This window comes from Solanum pennellii, chromosome 7, assembly GCF_001406875.1.
Source record: "Solanum pennellii chromosome 7, SPENNV200".
Classification (NCBI taxonomy): Eukaryota; Viridiplantae; Streptophyta; class Magnoliopsida; order Solanales; family Solanaceae; genus Solanum; species Solanum pennellii.
This window is the reverse complement of record NC_028643.1, coordinates 4,520,508-4,542,368: the sequence shown is the minus strand read 5'-3', so window position 1 is coordinate 4,542,368 and position 21,861 is coordinate 4,520,508. Positions and strand designations below refer to the sequence as shown.

The following is a 21,861-nucleotide window of genomic DNA, read 5'->3' as shown; positions in this document are numbered from 1 at the left end:
TTTTCACTCGAAGAAACAACTTGTCTCCAAAAAGCCTCAAAATGCACTGAATCATGCTTAAGAATCATCAAGAAAGCTTGTTATATCTGGAGATTGAGCACTCAATGTTGCCTGCATATAAAGATATAGATATAGGTATACACTAAAGCTCGACGGTTCAAAGATATTATATTTACCGATTAATTGAGTATATCCGACATATGTTTACTACGAAAAGTTCAAAGGGAAACCTACTTATCCAGATACAATTAATCCTTACATGTAAAGTACACATTCGTCTGTACATTCCTATGTTATAACCATTCCCCATTAATGTGGGGATTGTTGGATAGGTAACAAGAATTAATGAGAAATGGAGGGAAGATGAAAAGAGATGAACTTGAAAAGTTGGGAACTTGAAAAATTCTCTTATGCTTTAGTGAAAAGGCATTTGTCCTTCAACAGTGGTGGAAAGAAAAATAGGAGAGTTTAAATATAGACACTCCTTTTAATTGTTAAAAGGGTTGGAAAGAGGGACCCCTCGCGCCGTCGTCGTCGCTCACTCGGCTCGGCTTCGTCTTCGACTTCGGCTTTGGAAAATGATCTAGATTATTTTTTGGACAAAGTTTGTTTTAATATTTAGTTAATTAATTTATTAATTAATTAATTAAATGGCCAAAACGTTGAATTTTTAATTAATTAGTTGATAGCAGAAACATTTTCAATTATTTAGTTGAGATTAACTGAAACGTTTCAACTTTTTAGTTGATTAACCCGAGCCGACTCGCATCCTTGTGACCCATTTTATTTAAAAAAAATTCATTTTTATTTAAATTTCTCACCGTTTGAAAATGACTTTTCTGAAAGGTTGCAACTTTGAGGAACAACCAGAACCGTCTCAAAGGTTGCAAACTTTCATTAATGGTCATGTGGATTCTGAAAGGATTGCAACCTTTCAGAACCTGTTCCTCTTGCCTAAATATCAAGTCATTCTTCAGAATTTTTCCTCACGAATTTTTGATTTCTTCTTCTTTTGCGCAAAAGTTTCTTTGTGTACTTTACTGTTGTTGAGTGGTTTATTGACACCAGAGTTTTGGGTATCAATACGTTTGTGATTAAGATCATTCTATCATGGGAGGACATATTCAAAATCAAGCCTCATATACTAGAGGGGAATAATTTCCTTAAGGGGACACTGTGCATTCAGTGCGCTTGATATTTTCCTTTTCTAATTTTTCAGATTCTGGTACATTTACAGATTTTAATTTTTTGTGAATTAATTTATGTTCATCTTTCTTACTGATTCCATAAAGTTTGGTAACTTCGTATTTCATCAAAGTTTTATTGGAATCAGTAATTATGTTCTTCAAACACATATTGGCAACACTTTCAACTTTGAGTTGCACAAGTAGATGCTTAAATTTATATAAAATTAAGAAATAGACGCATTCATCCTATGTGAAATCCTAAATGACCATTTTGTGTCCTACGTACGTGTATTATGGCATGCGGAACATGTGTGTCTATTTGTTTATTTCATACAAATTTAAGCATCTATTTTATGCACGCCCCAAAACTTATTGTGAAAAAATTAATTGTGTAGTTAAGGAATTGATCAATTAGTAGAAGACTTTAATTATAACTCAAATACCTCTTTGATCAATTCAAATTCATTTCAATTAAACAAATGCTAATTGTGCTGGACTAATTCTTTTGTACTTGATGTGTTCTTTTAATTATCCATCTTATAATTGATTAAGCAAACATCCAACGTAATCTTTGAACAAATCAAATGGAATTAGGTTGACAATATGAGTTTCCAACACTATAAATACCACAATTTCAATTATGTATTTCCTCACCAAGAAATCAACAGAAAATAAGAATTATGGCAAAGTACACTACTTTTCTCGCTCTCCTCCTTTGCCTCTTCCTTGTTGCTGCAACTGGTGAGTCGACATGATTCAATATCTATCAAATATAATGAATTGTTTAAGTTTACGAATTTTTAAATATTCATTTTTATTAAACTTTATGACTAGTCAAACATGTTCTATAAGTGAAATTTACTATGACAAGTACATACCATTATTTTTCATTATTGCAGAAATACAAATGGCAGAAGGAAAATATTGTTGGAAAAAAAGTGTCAAGTGGAATGGGCCTTGTCAATACTCTTACAAATGTAGTCATCATTGCAAGTACTACTATGGAGCTAAATATGGTATTTGTAAGAAGTACAAACCATGGGGTCACAAATATTACTGGGCAAAATATGCTTGCTACTGCTACTCACCTTGCCACTACTAAGAATATTTCAGTATCTCATGGCTTGGTTTTGACTATGTAAACAAATAATTAAGAAACCTATTTTATGTGTGTAACAATGTAATAAGGATGATTTATGTGTGCAACTATTTTGCCCAAGCTTTGCTTGATGAATAAATGTATTGTGTTGTATCCAATTATTCTCAAAATTGACCTATAGCTCACTTATGTCTGTGAAAAACGTGTGTGGAATTGGAATTCCTAATGAAACTTGGTTTGGTTTTGGACAATAAAGTGTAGAAGATTTAAATTTGACCATCAACACTTCCATATAAAACACAATATTGATGCTATTGAGACTTATGTTAGATGTTTGTAGAAATATGTTGGATTAACTAGGACACAATCGCAAGCAAAGAAAATAAATAATAAAATTAACACAAGAATTTAGCGAGGTTTTGCTAGGCCTAAATCTTCGAGCAAAAGCAAAGAGAGTTTGTTACTTAGATTAATGTGGAACCTCCCTCCATTCTCCCTTTTTATTGCTACTTCTTCCCTTGGAAGGGTTTGTTACTATTTGGAGCAATTAGAATGACAAACTCTTATAATTGTACGCGTAATTCCAATTATTCATTTCAATACAATATGAGTTCATTACAAAATTCACATCACAAACTTTTTCTACAGTCATTGTCATCTAAATTATTAATTATTAGTACCTTAATTCCCTTTCATATCCCCTTGTAATTAACACAAAAAATAATCTCCTTCTAATCTTCCACATATTGAAACTACATCCTCCATCAAATTTCTATATCTCATACTTTATTGAAGATGATGATGAAATCTTAATTAACCCTTCATTTTGTGCTAAAATTCTAACATGGATATTATATCAATTAATTGTTGAGAAAATATGATGGATTAACTAGAACACAATCACAAATAAAGAGAATACAAAAGAAAATATAACGTGATTATCTAATGATGTTCGACTAAGTTTAATCCTCCAAGCAAAGGCAAACATCACCAAACCTATAAGGAAAATGTTCTTCCATTCCTAAGGGACAATATATTTCATTCCTAAATCTATTAAGCCTCATTTGCTTGCACTTAATGAGAGACTGAATCTTAATCATTTAGATTCGCATCATTAAGTATGTTTATTTTTTAGGACTGAATCTTAATTATTCAGATTCAGTTAATTAAGTTTGTATGTTTTATTTCTTTATAAGTCTCTTAATGAGTCTGAATATATTTGAATGAATCCGATTCGCAACACAGTCTTAACACCATTACTCATATCTTAATTCAAATACATCACAACAACTCATATAAGTTGTTATCTTATTTAATTAATGTTAATTAGATGCTTATCGTTACAATTTCATTTATTCTTATTAACTTAATATATCCCTTTTACTTCTTCATAAATTAATCAATATATTTGAATTGATAAGCACTCCATGATGTAATATTTAACACGGTTCCAAAAAATATGAAAGTATTAACTATTTGATCGATAACAATTAATAACAAATGTCTATTATAAAATAAAATGTTTCATAAACATTATATTACTACTCTATATAAACTTATTTACATAGCATTATATTAGATTCTAAAAGTTTTTGAGTGGAAATAATAATCATATTAATGATGTAACTTAATGTTAAATTCATAATAGATAAATCATATTACATTGTGATAAAAATGTTCAAAATATTATTTTCTACATAAAAAAAAGTATTTTACTAAAATAAGGTTTTTATAATATTTTATTAATTTAGCGTTTAATTTCAGATATTGAAAATAAACAGTCCCAATAATTCAGTGTTCAAATCCAAAGAATGTATATTTAAATTCAAACTTTTGAACTTTACTTGGTGTTTGATATCACAAAAGCTCCATGTATTTATACAAACAAATGGTGAACTCATAAAAGCAATTTGTGGAGATATAGAATTGATCAATTAGTTGAAGACTTTAATTATCATTAAATAATGGGTCTTTGATCAATTCAAAATTCCTTTCAATTAAATAAATGCTAATTCATGTGTTGGACTAATTCTTTGTACTTGATGTGTCCTTTTTATTATCCATCTTATAATTAATTAAGCAAACATCCAACGTAATCCTTGAACAAATCAAATGGAATTAAGTTGACAATATGAGTTTCCCCACACTATAAATACAACCATTTCAATTGTTTGTTTTCATTACCAAAAAATCAACAGAAATTAAAATAAGAGCTATGGCAAAGTACACTACTTTTCTAGCCCTTCTCTTTTGCCTCTTCCTTGTTGCTGCAACTGGTGAGTCAACATGATACTATAGATACCAAATATAATGATTTGTTTAACATTATAAATTTTTAAAATACATTTTTCTTATTAAATTTTGTATAGCTACCATATGTAATGATTTGTTTAAAATTATGAATTTTTAAAATATTTGTTGTTTTTATAGGAAATAAAATTTGTTTAGAAATTATAGTGAATTTGCTATCTCAAGTATATACCATGATTTTTCAATTTTCTCATTTTTGCAGAAATACAAATGGCAGAAGGGAAATACTGTTGGAAAAAGAGTGACAAGTGGAATGGACTTTGCTACTACTCTTACAAATGTAGTTATCATTGTAAGCACTACTATGGAGCTAAATATGGTATGTGTAAGAAGTATAAACCATGGGGTCACAAATATTACTGGGCAAAATATGCTTGCTACTGTTATTCACCTTGCCACTACTAAGACTCTTTGGTGTCTCATGGCTTGGGTTTGACTATGTAAACATATAATTAAGAAGCTACCTATTTAATTTTATGTGTGTAACAATGTAATAAGGCTTATTTATGTGTGAAACTATGGCCAAGCTTTGTGTGATGAATAAATGTATTGTATATTTTTCAATGAGTATTAGTTGATGTGAACTATGGTGTTTACCTATATGAATGCGTATTGTGTAAAGTATCATGCAAGGCTAAGCTAAAATGAATAATAACTACATACATATATATTTATCACGCCCCAAGCCTAGACTCTATGCAAGATCGATACTCATGAATGTCATTGTTGGTCCGATCATACCCATAATATAGCATTAGGCATGTCATACATCTAGACATGAACGAAAATATAGCTTAAAAGCATTCGAAGGAAAATCATGTATATGAAACACTTCTCATTGATGTAAATCATAGTACCGAAATCACCGATAAAGGACACAGAGGTCAAAGTGAAGGATAACTAGGTATCTACATACCTATGAAACCTTTCAATATAAGTGAGTACTGACTTAATGACTATCATTAATGGAGGTATGCCACCATGGATGCTTTTGATTCCTCTCTCTTTGAAAATAATTTGACCTCGAATTTGAATCTTTCAAAATAAAAAATACATGCATTAGTAAACAACATCTACTACTAGAAAACAACAATAATATGACCAAAATGACAATAAAAGAATCACTTTTAATTAATGTAAGTCATAGTACTAAACCACTATGACTTTTGAAGAACATAGATGTTGCTTTTAAGGTTTTAGAATTTGGGGTGTGTTTGGTATAGGAAAATGTTTTTCTAGTAAATGTTTCTTGACTTATTTTCTTGTTCTTGGTTGGTGAGTGGAAAATGTTTTCCATAAAATATTTTCTGGTGTATAATTGGTGAATAAAACATATTTTTTTAGAAAACATCTTTTATTTTTAGCTACAGAGTAGAAATTTTTTTTCCAGGAAAACAGTTTCTTACTTAGAAACCAACCTCGATAGTCGATTTGGCATTCAACCCCAACCCCGACTCGAGACCCGACCCAAGACCCAACCCCGCGTCAAGATTTGACCTCGATTTTGGGTCGAGACCCGACTTCTGCTTCGACTTGAGATCCGACACTCAAGACCTCAATCCCGAGATCCGATCCGACTCGAGATCTGGCTACAATGCTAGCCCTTACCTGAGACTCGACCCTAGCCCTAACCCAAGATTCGACCCCAACCACAACCTGAGCCTAACCTTGATCGAAGATCAAACTCTAACTCTAACCCCGACCCAACCCAAGACCTACACCAAATCTCAACCGAGACCTGAACCCAACCCTAAGCTCAACCTAAGACCCCGACCCTAGCTCGAGACCCAACCCTGACCCTGATTAATTCAAGACCCGAGTGCATTCGAGACTTGACATATAGATCTAAGTCCGATCCTGAGACCTTGACCCCTGCCCTTTCTGACTCCAATTTGAGACCCAACCTCGACCTTGACCTAAGACCTAACCTTGACCTCGACGCTCAATTTTCAAATTTTGAACCTTGATTTGACATTGACGCCTGAATCGAGACCTGGTACTAAGACTCCAACTTGAGATCCGACGTCGACTCGATACACGACCCACCTCCAACTTAATTAAGATCCAGCCTCGACCCAAGACCCTGACTTGTGACACGACCCTGACCCGACCCCAACCCAATCCTTGACTTCGACCAGAGATTTGGCCCTGACCTGAGACCCCATACCCTTGTTTGTACTTATTTATGTTGAGGATTTTATTTTATTATTAATAAGAGGCTATTTAGTGGTATAAATTTGTTATTTAAAAAAAAAAAAAGAGGAAATTTTTCCAAGTAGAATTGGAATTGCTAATGTAACTTGGTTTGGCTTGAAGAATAAATTTAGAAGATTTGACCATCAACACTTCCATATAAAGCACCACATTGATGCTATGCAGACTAACTATAGCTATTCCCTACACATTCAAAATTATTCTTGAAAAGTAGTAGTCATTCTGATGGATTGTCTCTTTTCTAATAAGTTACAATAACACTTGTTAATACTATCCCTTGTTATCTAAGAGTAAATGAAATTTCTCTCATTTTCCTAAACATCTTCTGCGTATTTCCTTACAAACAAAAATATGGACTCTTTATGTGATCCCTTACTAACCTTAAGTTCGACAAAATTGTGAAAATAACATGTATTAACACAAAGGGTGGTGAACTCATAAAAGGAATGTGTGGAGATATAGAATTGATCAATTAGTAGAAGACTTTATCTCTCAAACTCTTTGATCAATTCAAATTCTTTACAAGTAAAGAAATGTTAATTGTGTTCGACTAATTCTTTGTACTTGATATGTCATAATTTAATTATCTATCTCTTATGACTAATTAATCAAAATCCAACGTTATTTTTGAACAAATCAAATGGAATTAAGATGACAATATGAGTTTCCAACACTATAAATACCACAATTTGAATTGTTTGTTTCCACCACAAGAAATCAACAGAAAATATTAGCTATGGCTAAACACACTACTTTTCTCGCCCTCCTCCTTTGCCTCTTCCTTGTTGCTGCAACTGGTGAGTCGACATAATTCTATATCCTATCAAATATAATGATTTGTTGAAGGTTTAAGAATTTTTAAAATATTCATTTTTTAATTTAAACTTTATGACTAGTCAAACATGTTCGATAAGTGAAATTTGCTATCTCAAGTACATACCATGAGGTTTTCAATTTTTCTCATTTTTGCAGAAATACAAATGGCAGAAGGGAAATACTGTTGGAAAAAGAGTGACAAGTGGAATGGTCCTTGCCAATACTCCTACAAGTGTAGTTATCATTGCAAACACTACTATGGAGCTAAATATGGTATTTGTAAGAAGTACAAACCGTGGGGTCATAAATATTACTGGGCAAAATATGCTTGCTATTGCTACTCACCTTGTCACTACTAGTCAACTTTCAATATCTTATGTCTTGGCTTTGCCTATGTAAACAAATAATTAAGAAGCTACCAGCTATTTTATGTGTGTAACAATGTAATAAAGCTGATGAGTAAATGTATTATATGCTTTTCTATTAATAGTTTTGTACTAGTAGAACGTGTGTTGAACATTTGTACCTTATAATTATTATAATTAAAGCTTTTATATCTTTATAACATTGATTTCAAAAACAGGAAATGTTACCAATATAAATTTTAGGGATAATGCACAAGTACCCACTCAACCTATGTCCGAAATTTCAGAGACAACACTTATACTATATAAAGGTCCTATTATTCCCCTGAACTTATTTTATTAATAATTTTCTACCCCTTTTCAGCCTACGTGGCACTATTTTGCGGGCCCAACGCTGGTTGACTTTTTTTTTCAAGCTAGTGCCACGTAGGCCGAAAATGGGTAGAAAATTACTTATAAAATAAGTTCATGGGGGTAATAGGACCTTATAGGTTGAGGGGGTACTTGTGCATTTTCCCTAAATTTTACTATTTACATTTTAATCATTAAATAAAATACATACTAGTGGTACGGTGCATTTGCCATAAAAAAAAGCCTCTTAAAGCATTTTTTTCATGTCATCATATATACTATAATAATGAAGTATTGAACAAAGGTGAGTAAGTCGTAGCTTAACTCAAAGTTGAACATGCATACTCCAAATTCATTAGAATGAGGTTTTTACTGTCCGAGCTGCCTCTAACACTATCAAATTAGTAATCTACAATTCAACACTAGCGAATCGATACCCATATCGCCATAAAAATCTTGGGTTAAAAATTGGGTAAAAAAGCTAAAAGAAAGTGTCAAACTATGTTACTTCAAAAAATTATATTCCACATTTCAAACTCAACTAAAATGTCAAAACTTCCAATGAAATTCGTCTAAACAAAAAGTGGCTCCCACAACCAAGTGCTCTATTTTACCAAAAAGTTACAAGGTAGCTCGAAATAAGCCTGGGAACCTTGGGATCCAAACCAAAGATCCATCTAGAATAAAATCTATATTTAGAGCTACAACACAACCATCTGAATTTTATTTCAAGGTCGTTTACCTGAAGGCCTGACCAAAGTCAAACATCTAAACTTCAGGCATCCAATAACACAAAAACCAAACGACTTGCCTAGTGAGTACTAGAAAAGCTCTAAACATTGAAAACACTGAAATATAGAGAAAGTTGTTAGGATCGAATCCACACACACTTGATGAATTAAGAACACAAGAACTTTCAAGAGAAAGAGATGAGAGATCTAGAGAGAGAAAGAGAGAAACCAATATTTCGTGGTAACACCCCGTGAGTAAACTTCCACAGCGGTGGGTATATATATTAATAATTCAGAGTATTTTAGGTTACAGAGAATAAATATTGCAGCCTAAACATTAATATGTGACAGTACATCAAATATTAATCAGGCTCCACAACCTAACAAAAATGTGCTAGAGGGTCATTACACGTCTGTCCATCGATATTGACTTGTTTTTAGTACTTAGTGCAAGAGTGCAAGAAGGATTAATTATTTGAGGAATTAATATGGTTAATGGACTAAACCCATGAACCAAGGAACTAGTGTTCAACATTAAAATATTGTTCCAAAGACATTAATTATAAGGATGCAAAATTGATCAATTAGTAGAAGACTTTATCACTCTTTGATCCATTCAAATTATTCTTTACAATTAAAGGAATGCTTATTGTGATGGACCATTTCTTTGTACTTGATGTGTCATAATTTAATTATCCATCTCTTATGACTAATTAATCAAAATCCAACGTAATCCTTGAACAAATCAAATGGAATTAAGTTGACAATATGAGTTTCCAACACTATAAATACCATCATTTCAATTGTTTGTTTCATCACCAAGAAATCAACAAAAAATAAAAGCTATGGCAAAGTACACTGCTTTTCTTGCCCTCCTCATTTGCCTCTTCCTTGTTGCTGCAACTGGTGAGTCGACATGATTCTATACCTACCAAATATACAATGATTTGTTTGAGATTACAAATTTTTTAAATATTTATTTTTATTATAATTTCTGACTATATGATAAATAAAATGAAACATGACAGTGTTAATAGGAAATTCTGAGAAAAACTCTATGTCAAGTACATATTATGAGTTTCCAACTTTAATTTTCTCATTGTTGCAGAAATACAAATGGTAGAAGGAAAATACTGTTGGAAAAAGAGTGGCAAGTGGAATGTAGCTTGTAAGTACTCTTACAAATGTAGCTATCATTGCAAGCACTACTATGGAGCTAAATATGGTATTTGTAAGAAGTACAAACCATGGGGTCACAAATATTACTGGGCTAAATATGCTTGCTACTGCTACTCACCTTGCCATTACTAATCAACTTTCAATATCATATGTCTTCGCTTTGACTATGTAAACAAATAATTAAGAAGCTACCTATTTTATGCGTGTAACAATGTAATAAGGCTGATTTATATGTGCAACTATTTTGGCCAAGCTTTGTGTGATGAATAAATGTATTGTGTATATTTTTCAATGAGTATTAATTGATGTGAACTATGATATTTTCTATATAAATATTTATTGTGTAAAGTACCACGCAAAGGCTAAGACAAAATTAATAATTACTACATGACTTGACATACATGTGTAATGTCGTGCGGTGAAATTTGTTGACAAAACATTGGGACGCTAGAAACAACTATAATATACGAGTGAGGACCCACAATTTGGGCATGGGGAAGATAGAGTTCACGCAGATTTTACCATTACCTCGTGGCGGTAGAGATATTGTTTTCAAGTATAAAGAAGAAGAAAAGAACGCAGAAACCATAGCAACTAAACAGTGCATAGTCCACAAGAATGAAACAAGAGAAATAAAATATATAGTAATATAATCGAAACATTGTAAACAACATATAGTGATAGATATCCAAAGAAAAAATGATAATAATATGGTTAGTATAGCCACAAACAACAAAATGCCTAATCCATCAAAGATCAAGACAATAACTCCAAATCTATTAACTTTCTACCCTAATATATGTGACCTCCACACCCTCCTATCTAATGTCATGTCCTCGGTAATTTGGAGTTGCGTCATGACGAAGAGAACTTTGATAGAGAAATCAATAGTTGAAAAAAAGGAAATAACAAGAAGAATAAAAAATAGCCAAATTCTATTGCAGATAATGTTACTGGATGATTTTATTCAATAGGCTTTGTAGCCTTATATAGGTTTACATATTATGGAATCATATTCCCACTAAACCACTATTGTAATTCCACTAAACCAACTCACCTAAACATTAGGAACACAATTTTGCAAATACTACACAATAGGAAAACGATCATGTTAAAAGAAAACAACTACCAACTGAAAGCTAAAATATAGCTATACTGCAGACTTAGTCAAACTAAACAATAGGGGTTGATGTTGTACAACTTTTAACACCCCCTCTCGACATCAGCTCCGGTCTAACCATGCCTAGTTGTAGACATAAACTTTTAAACTTATGGACACTTAAGCCTTTCGTGAACACGTCTGCAATTTGTTGCTCAATTTTTATATACTCCAAGTCAATCTCTCCTTGCAACACTTTTTCCCTGATGAAGTGGTAATATATTTCCACGTGCTTTGTCCTAGCATGAAAAACAGGATTTTCAGCCAAGCAAATTGCTGACTGATTGTCACGGCACAAGATAATTGAGTAGCCAACTGGTTGGTGTAAATCCTTCATCAATTGCATAAGCCACGTACTTTCTTGAGTTGCAACTGTTGTTGCCCTATACTATGCTTCTGTTGTTGACAGCGACACAATTGTTTGCCTTTTGCTGCACCAAGAAATCGCTCCAGCTCCAAGCTTAAACATATAGCCAGTTGTTGAACGTCGGGTATCATGATCCCCTGCATAGTCAGAGTCACAATATCCGACCAACTTGCATTCTTCACTTTCTTGTACAAAAGACCATAACCAATTGTACTTTTCACATATCTTAGTATTCGCCGAACAACCTCCATATGGTGCTTCTTTCGATTGTGCATGTAGTGACTCATCACACCAACTACAAAGAAAATATCAGGTCGAGTCTGAGTTAAATAAATCAGACTACCTACCAATTGTCGATACATCATCACATATGCTAAGTCTTTTCCTTCATGTACACACATCTTGGCATTTGGCTCAAATGGTGTTGATTTTGGTTTTCAATTCAACATTCGAAACTTCTTCAACAGATCTTTAAAATATCTTTTCTGATGCAAACAAATTCCTTCTTCATTACAATCAACCTCCAAGCCAAGAAAATGGTTGAGTTGTCCAAGTTCCTTCATCTGGAAGCGAACTGACAAATTCTTCTTTGTTAGAAGAATTTCTTCTTCACAGTCTCCTGTTAGGATTAGATCATCCACATATACTAGCACAATAGCTAGTTTCTTTTCAACAACTTTCACAAGCAAGCTAGAATCTGCCGGTGCTACACAATAGTAACTATGAGTAAGAAATTCAGAAATCTTACCATACCATGCACTTGGTGCTTGCTTTAACCCATATAGCGCTTTTCAAAGCTTACATACATAGTCAGGATGAGCTTGACTCTGAAAGCCCATTGGTTGACACATGTAGATCTCCCGATCCAACTCTCCGTTCAAAAAGGCATTCTTTACGTCCATCTGCTATAGGTTCCAATTTTTACTTGCAGCAAGTGCAAGTATGATCCGAACTGTAGTAAGCTTAGCCACTGGACTAAATGTTTCATCATAATCTAGTCCATATTGCTGAGAAAAGCCTCGGTCTACAAGACGAGCTTTTGGCCTTTCAATTGATCCATTTGAGTGACGCTTTATCTTGTAAATCCATTTGCAAGAAATAGGTTTGACATCACTTGGCTTTACCACGAGCTCCCAAGTTTGATTCATTTCTAGCGCATCAATCTCCACCTTCATAGATTTAGTCCACTTCGGATTTTGGAATGCTTCCTCAAAATTCTCTGGTTCTTTTTCATCTTCTTCTTCTACTATGGCAGCATTGACACACTTTGGATTAAGCTTTTTGATCCTTGATGACCTTATAAGAGTCTGGGGTGTGTTTTTTCCACTTAGCTCGTCTGCTTCACTTTGTTGTTGATACACACCACTTTGCCAAGGATTTTGAGCCAAGCCTTCTTCAGCAATATCTTTGTTAGCTTCATCTTCAGCTTCATCTAGACTCAGCTGGATATGGGACGAGTCTAATACATCTTTGAGAACATTTGAATCTGGCAGGATTTCCTTATTTGAAGACCACCATGAAGAAGATTAATCAAATATCACATTCCGAGAAGTGTACCACTTTCCCGTTCTTGGGTCACAACAACGCCACCCTTTTCGTGGATTGTCATACTCTATAAAGATACACCTAACAACCTTTTTGTCCATCTTGCTACGTAAATGGTTAGGTACAAATACATATCATACACATCCGAAAATACGAAAATAGCTAACTGATGGTTTCATATTCCATAACTTTTCAAAAGGTGAAAGAAAACTTAACCTTTGTTAGGGAATTCTATTGATCTCAAAAGCTGCAGTTTACATAGCTTCCGCCCAAAATTGTCCCGGAATATATTTTGCGTGAAGCAAGCTCCGACAAATTTCTGCTAGATGTCTATTCTTTCGTTCTGCTACACCATTTTATTGTGGCGTATTTGGACATGTGAGATGACGACGTATTTGATACTTCTGAAGGAATTCAGAGAATTCATATGATGTGTATTCCCCACCATTGTCAGTTCGCAGGCAAAGAATTTTCTTGGCAACTTCTGCTTCACCAACCTTTTTAAATTCTTTGAATTTTGAAAATGTATCAGACTTTTCCTTCAGAAAATAAATCCATATATACCTGGAAAAATCATAAATGAAGGTTAACATATATTTCATCCCACCAACAGAGAGTTGCTTGACAGGTCCAAATACATCAGAGTGAATTAACTCTAATGGTTCCTTGGCCTTATATTTTGACTCCTCATACGGCAACTATTGTGCTTTACCATGTGGCAACCCGCAAATATAATATCTATCCTTAGTAAGTGTTTTGAAAGACCCTTCAGCATTGACTTTTACATCATGACACATGGTTTAGCGTAGCTAACGTAGCTCAACCGCATATGTCATAAGTCTGTAATTTCATTCTTTCTTGTCCTATCTATATATGTGGTTTCTGCCGACATTACATAGACGGAATTCAATCTTTGTCCCTTCATTACTGGCTCTTTTTTAATCTCAAGATCATGATATATTCTTATATCTAGCGGACCAAACAGAATAAAATGACTCATAGATGTTAGTTGTGCTACTGAAAGGAGATTTTTCTACATGGGACATGATAAACATTTTGAAGCAACACCAGATTAGCACAACTATTTTGGTGACACTACAGCCTTACCGATATGAGCTATCGATAATTTTGTATCATCGGTTGTCACCAGCTCACGACTTCTCTTGTACTTGGTTAGATTTTGCAACTTCTCCTTGTCGCCAGTCATATGGTTTGAGCACCCTGAGTCAACAATCCAATAATTCTCATAATCAATTTGTTTAGAGGTTGTTACTGTAAGAGCTAACTCCTCTTGTTCTACAGTAAAAAATGCTTCAACATCCCAATCATCTTCACTCTTTTCCTTTGGACTAGAAGTGGCTGCAGCGTTGCTCTCAACAGCCTTTTTATTGAACCAGCAAACCTTAGATTTATGGCTTCTTTCCCCAGTCATGACACTTCCCTTTAAACCTCTTGTTTTTGCCCCAATAGTTCTTTGAAGCTCCCCCTGGACGATAATTCCCTTCCTTGATAATTTTTTTCCTTATCATCATTTCTTTTCGTCCCAGCTACATTGTACTTCTTGGATTTCCCTCTGCTTTTGTTGATATTAAGTGCTTCCTCCTCACCTTTTTTTGGAACTCCGCCCATTTGCTTATCCATGGCTTCTTGGCCAGCAAGCATATTCTCAAACTCAACAAGTGATGGTTGAATTTGCCATCCCTGTACTGCAATGACAAAGTTTCTGTACTAAAATATCAAACTATGAATGCTTATTCTTTTCATCCTGGTTTCCCCAATTGGAGTTGTTGGTTCTAATTCTGAAATTTCACGGCATATCAACTTCACTTTGTGAAAGTATTGTGCAATGCTCATATCATTTTGAGCTATCGACAATAACTCACTTTCTAGAAGTTGTACTCGAGTGCCGTTCTTCTTTGAAATGAGTGCAGCCAGCGTGTCCCAAGCTTCCTTTGGTGTTCCAGCATCTCGTATATGTTCCAACACGTCTTCTTCAATGGTCGTCTTGAGGGAAAATAATGCTTTTCCTGCTTTAATATTCCATTTCTCAATGCGCCATTTGGTTCTTCTTCCCCTGGTTTGACTTCACTTCCATTGACGACCTCCCAAAGATCTTGACCTTTCATGTAGGAAGTCATACATGTCATACATGTTTTGTAATTCTGATGGTTGAGTTTCTTAACTCCACCTATGGCTTGTAAATCAGTCATCACAATAGATGTGTGGCTTCTCTTTCTCTCTTTTAAACCTTGTTGTGATTCCAAATGACGAAGACAACATTGAGAGAGAAATCAATAATTGAAAAAAAGGAAACAACAGGAAGAATAAAAGATAGCCAAATTTTGTTGCAGACAATGTTACTGGATGATTTTATTCAATAGGCTCTTAGCCTTATATAGGTTTACATATTATGGAATCATATTCCCACTAAACCACTACTATAATTCCACTAAACCAACTCACCTAAACATTAGGAACACAATTCTGCAAATAGTACATAATAGGAAAACTATCACGTTAAAAGAAAATAACTACCAACTGAAAGCTAAAATATAGATATACTACTGACTTAGTCAAACTAAACAATAGGGGCTGATGTTGTACAACTTTTAACACATCTTATATAATAACATCTCGAATACTTTTTTGGCCTACCTCTACCTCATCTTTTACCCATTATATTTATCCTTTCGCATCTCCGGATCGGGTATCTATGGATCTTCTCTTCACATGTCCAAATTATCTTTGCTTCCATCATCTTTTCCACTAGTACGGACGAGGCCATTCTCACCTAGTCACAATTATTTACATTCATAATCTTATCACTCCTAGTGTGCCCTCACATCCATATCAACATCCTCATTTCCGCACTTGCATCTTCTGCACATGTAACTATTTGACTGGCCAACATTTAGGTCGCCCCGTACAAAAACATTGGTCTAACCAATATTTTGTAGAAATTATCTTTAGTTTTTGATGGCATCTTATTATCACACAAGTCTCTGAAGGCAAGCCTCTGTTTTATCCACGTAACACCAATATGACGAGTGACATCATCATTTGTCCCCACTACCTTAGATTACTGATCCAAGATACTTGAAACTATCTCTCTTAGGAATATCCTAAGTGACAAGCCTGATCACTTCCATGTTAGCCTCATCCACTATACCGCTGAATTTACACTCTAAATATTCTATTTTGGTAATGCTTAACATGAACCCTTTAGACTCTAGAGTTTATCTCTGCACTTCCAATTTAGCATTTGCTCCAGCGTGTGTCTCATTAATCAATACTATTTCATCCACAAATAGCACATACTATGTGTTAAAATCTCTAAGTTTTGACGAATGTTAAAGTGCATTGAACAGGTTGTGCAAACGTGATATGAAGTGTTTTATTCAAACGAGTAACGAGTAGAAAATGAGTTCATAAGTAATAAGGTTTTCTTATTCAATTAAGGAAAACTATTTCTTATTCAGTTAAAGACAATCGCGTGGAAGTTTGGTTCTCAAAACCAAGTGCAAAAAGGTGTCCTAGTCAAAGTCTGAGTTAAAAAAGGTTTTTAGGCGACAAAGACAAATTCGAGTAGAACAAGGAGTTGAGGATGCAGCAAAGTCAAGTTCGAGTTGAATAAGACTTTGAGTTTTCTAAATCTATAAATAGGGCTTTATTTTCATCAGAAAAATTGCGTACTTACATTGAGAGAAAACCACAACATGAAAAGAGATTTGATAGAGTTTTGGTATTAACTTTGGGGAGTTTTGCGAGTTGAGTGAGAGGTTGTAATATTGTATTCAAGAGTCTTGTTTACAATCAAGATTTGTGAGTAGGTTCCGTTTAACAAGTTGGTAGAACTTGAAAAACAATAGAAGACTGAAACCTGGGGTTTTTGGTCTTGGGTAGATAGGAATTAGAGTTTATAATTATATAGGTTACTTGACTGTGTAATTGTTGTGTTATTTAAAGAGGCTATAAATTATACAAGATTGTGAAACAAATTATTTTATCAATTTATTTATTGCTAGCTTCAAACAGTAAGGAACAAGTAAGTATCATGTGTTCCTAATAGAATTAAGAAGGTCATAATTCTAACACTATGGAACCTCATCATGGATACACCGCGTCAATTCGTCCAGTACTAAGGCAAATAGGAACGGGCTAAGAACTGATGATCCTTGAGTCAAACCCCAACTTATCAGAGAAGTGCTAAGAGTCTTTTCCCTTCGTTCTAACTATGTCTTGGTTTCATCATACATATCGTTTATCACCTTAATGTAAGCCACCTTCACACGTTTAGCCTTCACGCATCTCCAGTATTTCACTCGAGACTTTTTCATAAGTATTTTCAAGGTCAATGAACACCATATGCAAATCCTTCTTTATTCAATATTATTCCATAAGCCTCCTCACTAAATGAATGGCTTCTCTAGTCGATCACCCTGGCATGATACCAAGTTGGGTCTAAGAAATGGACACACCTCTCCTCACCTTCATCTTCATCACCCTCTCTCAAATTTTCATAGTGCGTCTTAGTAACTTGATGCCTATGTAATTATTGTACTTTTGACTACCATCCTTGTTCTTGTACAACAAGACCATTGTACTCAACCTCCTTTATTTAGACATTTTGTCGTCTTAATAATGACATTAAACAACCTGTCAACCACTCAATGCATGTCATGTTTGTGCTCTTCCAAAATTCACAGTATCTCGTCTGATTTGGTCGATCTTCCCTTAATCATGCATCCTATTAATAGCACACTTATCATCTTCAACCTTAAGACACCTACAATATCCAAAACCCCGGTGCTTCTCATAGTAGTCCATATCCCACAATGCAATGTCTATGTCTCCAGCTTCTTCCTTCAAATGTTTATGGAAGTATGTTTCCCGTATTTTCCTAATGTGGTTATCTTCCATTAACATCCTTCCTTCCTTATCCTTGATGCACTTCACTTGATCAAGATATTGAGCCTTCCTCTCTCTCGCCTTGGTGAGCCTGTACAATTTCTTAATTATCTCCACTTTTATCACCTAATTCAATACATGCGTTCGAAAGCTGACATTTTTGCCACCGTAATTGCTAACTTAGCCTCCGTCTTTACCCCTTTATATATTTTCTTATTCATACATTTTTCTTCCTCGTCCTTGGACTTCACCAATTATACATACACAGTCTTCTTTGCTTTCACTTTAAATTAGATTTCTCCATTCTACCGCCAATCCCTCCACCCCCCACCCCCATGACCACCGAAGTTTCCCATGGACACTTCTATTACCTATCTCTAGTCGCTTCCCTAATGCAACTAGTTGTGTTATCCCGCATGTATTTCACATCCCCACTACTCCTCCAAGCCTTTGTTGATCATAAGAGAGGGCATGGGTCAAGCCACCTTATCTAATCCTCGGTTGGTCATATAGAATCTTCTTCTCCTCTCGCTTAATTTCCAGGTCCATCACTAAAAGTTTATGTTGGTGGTAAGATTCTCACTCGGGATAACCTCGTAGTCATTACATAGGCCTCTATCAACCTTCCTAAGGAGTTAATAATCTATTTGAATTTTAGACACCGCTCTACAAAAGGTAACTAGGTGGTTCTCCTTCTTCAGAAGGAATGAGTTTTACCATATATACTAATTATGTTACTAAGATAAAGAAAAAGGAAACCACATTTTCCAGAGATATTTTATAATGAGGAAACCAAATCAAATCCTAATTCATTACCAATTAGGATTCTCAAATCGTGTTTTACCATAAATAACTCCAAGTAGCTAGGTCAATCACATGATTAAAAGAATTAAATTCTTTACGAACACACAATGAATTCTTTAATATCAACTATTTTATGTATAATTTTTAATTTCGTTCTGCTTTCTAGTTTATTTAGTAAATCAGGTTTATTGTTTTTTAACATAAAAGTAGAAAATTTTGAGTTATCATGAAAGCAATTTGTACGTGGAGATACAGAATTGATCAATTAGTAGAAGACTTTATCATTCAAATAGCTCTTTAATTAATTCAAATTTTTTTCAATTAAAGAAATACTACGTGTGCTTGACTAATTCTTTTTACTTTCAATTATCCATCTTATAAATTAATTAAGCAAACATCGTCCGACGTAATCCTTGATCAAATCAAATGGAATTAAGTTGACAACTTGAGTTTCCAACACTATAAATACCACCATTTCAATTGTTTGTTTCATCACCAACAAATCAACAGAAAATAAGAGCTATGGCAAAGTACACTACTTTTTTTGCCCTTCTCTTTTGCCTCTTCCTTGTTGTTGCAACCGGTGAGTCCACATGATTCTATAGCTACCAAATATAATGATTTGTCTAAGATACGAATTTTTAAAATGTTTATTTTTTATTATAACATGAGTTCAATTTTCTCATTATTGCAGAAATACAAATGGCAGAAGGCAAATATTGTTGGAAAAAGAGTGACAAGTGGAATGGACCTTGTCAATACTCTTACAAATGTAGTTATCATTGCAAACACTACTATGGAGCTAAATATGGTATTTGTAAGAAGTTCAAACCATGGGGTCATAAATATTACTGGGCAAAATATGCTTGCTACTGCTACTCACCTTGCCATTACTAATCAACTTTCAATATCTTATGTCTTGGCTTTGACTATGTAAACAAATAATTAAGAAGCTACCAGTTATTTTATGTGTGTAACAATGTAATAAGGTTGATTTATGTGTACAACTATTTTGGCCAAGATTTTTGTGTGATGAGCAATTGTATTGTATGCTTTTCTATGAGTATCAATTAATGTGAATTATGGTTTTTTTTTCTATCAATACTTATTGTGTATAGTATCATGCAGGGCTAAGCTAAAACGAATAATAACTATATGACTCGACATATACATGTGTAACGCACCTGCAGAGACAGTTTTAGACAAAACATTGGGACAATAGCAAATGTGGGATCTATTGGAAAATTTTGAAAATATCAACTTTCAAAATATTTTACCGGCTAAATCGAGTTCAAAACTTTTCTACCTGTTAAGTTTTTTGCATGAGATCACTCAAGGGTAAACTATAAACTAAATAACCATATCTCTCAAAATATGAGAAGTTAGGTGATTCAAGACTTACCAAATAGAAGAATTGTTACATCAATAGGTAGTTTAATTCTTATGATAGTAGGAAATCTAATTCCTATTCTAAATTAATAACTATAGGTGTTATGCGGAATTCGAGATAATACGAGAAAATATAAATGCGAAAAACAAGACAACAGATTTACGTGGTTCACCAATAAATTGGCTACGTCCACGGGGAAGAGGGGGAGCAGTTTTATTATGGAGAGGCAAGAACAGAATACAGAATAGGGTTTGCCATAGCGTCTATATATAGTGCTAAGCTACGCCCTAACAGGCTTGGGCCCAAAATACAGAATTGACAGATAATTAAGGGCCCAAAATACAGCGAGACCCCCGTTCTTTCTGCTGTAACGGGTCCGATTCAAGGCATTCAACAAATCTCCACCTTGACTTGAATTCTCCGAACAGATTCTTCAGACGCACTATGATAGTGCCAGGCCTCCCCCTCTTCCTCAGAATTGCCCCGCAGGGCAATTAACAGCTTCTGATGTTGAGCAAGTCCAAACAGTGTTGAAACTTGCTCTGTGGAACCGGCTTTGTGAACATATCAGCAGGATTATCAGCAGTTCCTACTTTCTTCACCTTGATTCTCTTCTCACTTCTCAGAAAATGATACCTTACGTCAATATGCTTGGTTCTCTCATGATGGACTTGATCCTTGGCTAGACAAATTGCGCTCAAACTGTCACAATACACCATAGCCTGATCATGATGCAGACCAAGATCACTAACCAGCCCTTTCAGCCAAATCCCTTCTTTTGCAGCCTCTGTCAAGGCCATGTACTCCGCTTCCGTAGTAGACAAAGTCACTGTAGGTTGCAAAGTTGCCTTCCAACTGACGACAGATCCTCCAAGGGTAAACACATAGCCAGTCATCGATCTTCTTGTGTCAACATCTCCAGCATAGTCAGAATCAGAATAGCCAGTAACCAAGCACTGAGTATCACCTCCATAAATGAGACCAACGTCAGATGTACCTCTAAGGTACCGGAAAATTCTCTTCACAGCCTGCCAATGTTCTCTCCCTGGTTGTCCCATGAATCTGCTCACTACACTGACTGCATGTGCTAAATCTGGCCTTGTACAGACCATAGCATACATCAAACTTCCTACGGCACTGGCATAAGGGACTCGTGACATATACTCCTTCTCTTCTTCTGACTGTGGAGCGAACATGGCAGTGAGATGGATATTGGCAGCACTGGGGGTATCAATAGGCTTAGATGAAGACATGCCAAACCTCGCCAAGACCTTCTGAATGTAGCTTCTCTGTGACAAGAAAAGTTTCCTTCTCTCTCTGTCTCTAATGATCTCCATCCCTAGAATCTTCCGAGCGGCTCCCAAATCCTTCATCTGAAACTCAGTACTAAGTAAACCCTTCAGCTTCTGAATGTCATACTTCTTCTTTGCAGCTAT

At 34.6% G+C, this 21,861-nt stretch overlaps 5 protein-coding genes across 5 annotated transcripts; all 5 read left to right on the top strand.

The window, feature by feature from the left end:
* Positions 1-1,842: 1,842 nt before the first annotated feature.
* LOC107025429 (defensin-like protein 19) lies at positions 1,843-2,562 on the top strand. The gene is made up of 2 exons (XM_015226216.1): positions 1,843-1,928; positions 2,087-2,562. Exons 1-2 carry the CDS (start codon positions 1,868-1,870, stop codon positions 2,287-2,289), a joined length of 264 nt encoding a protein of 87 aa, XP_015081702.1. The 5' UTR covers positions 1,843-1,867; the 3' UTR covers positions 2,290-2,562.
* Positions 2,563-4,486: 1,924 nt separating this feature from the next.
* LOC107025430 (defensin D1-like) lies at positions 4,487-5,180 on the top strand. Its single transcript, XM_015226217.2, has 2 exons — positions 4,487-4,562; positions 4,799-5,180. The coding sequence occupies exons 1-2, from the start codon at positions 4,502-4,504 to the stop codon at positions 4,999-5,001; spliced, it is 264 nt and encodes an 87-aa protein (XP_015081703.1). The 5' UTR covers positions 4,487-4,501; the 3' UTR covers positions 5,002-5,180.
* A 2,347-nt stretch (positions 5,181-7,527) lies between these two features.
* Positions 7,528-8,188, top strand: LOC107025509 (defensin D1-like). The gene is made up of 2 exons (XM_015226297.1): positions 7,528-7,607; positions 7,783-8,188. Exons 1-2 carry the CDS (start codon positions 7,547-7,549, stop codon positions 7,983-7,985), a joined length of 264 nt encoding a protein of 87 aa, XP_015081783.1. The 5' UTR covers positions 7,528-7,546; the 3' UTR covers positions 7,986-8,188.
* A 1,705-nt stretch (positions 8,189-9,893) lies between these two features.
* Positions 9,894-10,585, top strand: LOC107025510 (defensin D1-like). Its single transcript, XM_015226299.1, has 2 exons — positions 9,894-9,979; positions 10,182-10,585. The coding sequence occupies exons 1-2, from the start codon at positions 9,919-9,921 to the stop codon at positions 10,382-10,384; spliced, it is 264 nt and encodes an 87-aa protein (XP_015081785.1). The 5' UTR covers positions 9,894-9,918; the 3' UTR covers positions 10,385-10,585.
* An 8,972-nt stretch (positions 10,586-19,557) lies between these two features.
* Positions 19,558-20,137, top strand: LOC107025636 (defensin D1-like). The gene is made up of 2 exons (XM_015226398.1): positions 19,558-19,618; positions 19,730-20,137. Exons 1-2 carry the CDS (start codon positions 19,558-19,560, stop codon positions 19,930-19,932), a joined length of 264 nt encoding a protein of 87 aa, XP_015081884.1. The 3' UTR covers positions 19,933-20,137.
* The last annotated feature ends 1,724 nt before the right edge of the window (positions 20,138-21,861 follow it).